Source organism: Pistacia vera, unplaced genomic scaffold (genome assembly GCF_008641045.1).
Source record: "Pistacia vera cultivar Batoury unplaced genomic scaffold, PisVer_v2 Contig660, whole genome shotgun sequence".
Lineage (NCBI taxonomy): Eukaryota > Viridiplantae > Streptophyta > Magnoliopsida > Sapindales > Anacardiaceae > Pistacia > Pistacia vera.
In genome coordinates this window covers 393930-397417 of record NW_022196513.1, presented here as the reverse complement: position 1 = coordinate 397417, position 3488 = coordinate 393930, and the positions used below count along the sequence as shown (strand labels likewise).

General features: G+C 32.5%; 1 protein-coding gene across 1 annotated transcript; it reads right to left on the bottom strand.

The window, feature by feature from the left end:
- Positions 1 to 222: 222 nt before the first annotated feature.
- Positions 223 to 816, bottom strand: LOC116112310 (GATA transcription factor 7-like). The gene has a single exon (XM_031398465.1). The coding sequence runs from the start codon at positions 814 to 816 to the stop codon at positions 223 to 225; it is 594 nt and encodes a 197-aa protein (XP_031254325.1).
- Positions 817 to 3488: the final 2672 nt, after the last annotated feature.

The window sequence follows — 3488 nt, the reverse complement described above, 5'->3', positions numbered from 1 at the left end:
TCAGTCAGCCATAGTTCACGGTGTGAAGACTCAACCCATATGAATAATTGAGTTTAATCATCCCAATAAATTCTCCATTTTGAACCAAAAATCCTTAGACAAAAACATATTAATTGACCCAAAATAATAATAAATTAATTTAAATATAAATAAATAGTATGTTCGTTATAGTTACAAAATAATAATATCTTTTCCTACGAAAATTTCAAATACTTTTTATCTTTACATCAAACCTTTCTTCTTCAAAATTTTCCTATGAAAATTCGAATACTTTTCACCATCAAACGTCGGACTAGCCGCCGGCCGATACTCCGGCAAAAGCCTTCCGGACTTATACCTCACTCCACATGCATTACACAACGTTTTCGGCCCCAACGGTCCTATCCTCCACTGCGGTGTCTCCGTCGTCTCACAGTGACTACACCTCCGCCGTGACTCCTCACCATCCTCCCCACAAAAACTCACTTCTTTCATCGACCACCCGCGTTTCCCCTCCTGCTTACTCCTCTGCTTCTGGCTCGAGATAAAACCTCTGCCGCCACTACAATCTTTCAACGCCACTCGCAATTGATTTTGATGTTGATGTTTCTTCTCCGGAACTCGTTGCTCTGAGTTAACGTTGTACCACTCTAAATCCCTCAAAGAAATGGGTTTATTGTCTATAAAAGTCGGAAATAATTCGATATCTTCAAGAGGGTCTTGAGGAACACAAAGCGGGCTTGCAGCAAAGTCAATTAAACCAGAATAATAATCATAATTTTCCTTTTCATTGATCTCCAAGTCGTCCAATTCATCGAATGAAAATATATCCGACATTGTCGTTCACAATAAGAAGAAGAAAATATTGCAAAATACGAAGGAATGTCGACAGGTTTTAGAATATTTATAGAAGACAAGAGGCTGCTATTTATTGACTTAAATAAGTTTAATAATTTAATTTATTTACGTAACTATTAAGTAATTTGTTTTATTTTGATAAGGCTACTGGTGTTTTTATGTAACTATACGTATAAATTTATGGTGTCTATACTATCATAAAGAAATTAGGAAAGTTAATACTATTAGATAAGGATTTCTTTTGTACTCAATACTTATCCATAAAATCTGGATCATATTTATAGTACGAGGGACTTAAGTTTGGTTTAGCCAGGTTTATTTTGAATTTTAAAATTTTCTCACTCGTATTATCATGATAATTTGATTGATTTTTTTTTATTTAATTTTGTTAAAATAGTAAAAATAAATTCATTATTTTTGTATTTTGTTAGTGACATCTCTAATATATTATAAAGGGTTAGTTATTTTATTATTTTTTAAATTTTATTAGACTAAAGAGAAGTTTTAGAAGGTAGGACCGATATCAATATATAATTAATTAAATTTATTCTTATTATAGAAATAAGGTGACTTATATCTTAAGAAAAATCAATTATTTTCTTATATTGAAATAATGGGTCATCATTTATCTATTTTGATAATTTTAGTCAATAAAACATTATTTTGATAATTAAATCTTGAAACTAAGATATATAGGTAAAAAATTTAAAAATTTATAAAATTGTAAATATCTTGATAATTGTGAAACCTCTTGTTGATACGATACCAATTATCACTATTATGTCTTCGATTTCAACAAAATTCCAAACTTTATAGTAAAAACAAAAACAATTAAAATAAAAAGTTTCTGACAGGTGGCATCCAACAATTTGCCAGAATACGTATGTGAGATTTTATGGATTTCAAACACATTCAAAACGTGTTGATAGCTGTCTTCAGGACATGGTAAGTTTAGGACAATAAGGAAACCGCGTAAAAAATGATGAAGATTGTTTTTATCTAGAGGATACTGGAAATTTCTTGCCCTAGAAGATATTGGTGTTTAATTAATGTAATATAATGAGACCAATAAATTAAACGCGATATGAAGCTATTCGATATACGATTTTGGNCTTTGAAAGATACACATGGTCATGATATCAATGCATGATTAATGTTATGAAATGGCATGAAGATGCAATGTAATACATTTTTTAAGATGATGTATGTGAGCAAGAGGTAATGTAAATGGATTGATAATCCATAGATGAATTAAAAGTATTAAGCTCACCAAAATATGTATTTACATGCCATAAGATGTTAGAGATGCATATAGACATGATGGGAAACGCGTAAGCATATCCTCGTATATCGGTTGAGGAAAGATGAATATATGCTTTAGATGTTCAATAACACATAAGCATGCCTCTCGATGATATGAGCTCTAGATGAATTTGAGGCTAGATAATATGAAGTGCTTAATACGCTAAGAAAGTCTGATCGGCTACACATTAAATGCTTCATATGCATTTAGTTGCACTACATGAGTTATGATGTTATTTACATCATGAGATGATTTATACTCATGTTAGATGATATTTAGATGTTATATCATGACATGTAATGTGCGTGTAGTATCTTTACATATTTAATTGTATGTGTATGCATTGATGTTTATATAGCCATGGGATAAAATAATGAAAGATATATGAAATAGAAAGGAAATAAAAAAATAAAAGGGGAAGTATCCCTAGATGTAAAAGATAAGTGATGTGTTAACAAATATGTTTAAATAAAGGTCAAATAGCACATTTAGAATGAAATGGATCATTCCTTACTGAGCGATTAGTGCTCACCCTTTTATTTTTGATTGCTTTGCAGGTAGACCAGAAGCGAAGGATGCTAGAGACAGCGGGGCTACACGTGAGGGGAGATGATTTATTGTCATCTTGATGTTTTATCTTGATGTAAATAATGTAAATGATAAATATTTGTGAAACACCTTTTGGAATCTTCCACCCTATAAATATGTTTCAATTGTGTATTTTACGAATAAAGTCTTAAAGTTTTGAAATTATATGTTTGGATCCTGCATGATATTTTATATGCATGTTTCGGATATTATTATTATTATCCTTGCACAGGTTTTTTTTTCTAAATATAACTCGTTCTCCAAACATGTATCCTCGGGATTCTCATTGAGGGATATTCAGAGGATACCTGATTGGAGGGGGGTTTTACATAGGGCTACATATCTTAACATGCCCTAAGTTGCCCGGAGCAAGGATCCTTTTGCTGATGAAAGAATGCCTTTTCTAGTCTAGGGTGGGTCTTTCCTTTAGGACTTTTTTCCTTTCTATAAGGTGTCCTTCGGCTAGAAGAATGTCTGGACTCACCATTTGAATGAAAATCAGCCACGACAAAGCACTTTTTTCTCCATTGGATGTTGCCACAGAATCGGGTTCTATTTTCGAATCACTTTCTGCTGCTCAGTCAGAAGATGCTTTGGTAACGGATGTAGCTTGCTTCATCGGATGATGTGATAGTAGAGTCTGATACTAGGGAATCATCTTTCGTAGACGATCAAACTTCTTTAGCCGAAGATGAGACCTATAAGAGGCATCTTGGAACTGGAAGTCAGCCTTAAGAAGAGGAAGGCATATCAGAGTCAG

Bases quoted from the DNA above. Each gene is read 5' to 3' on its own strand.
- LOC116112310 (XM_031398465.1), bottom strand. From the start codon at position 816: ATGTCGGATATATTTTCATTCGATGAATTGGACGACTTGGAGATCAAT.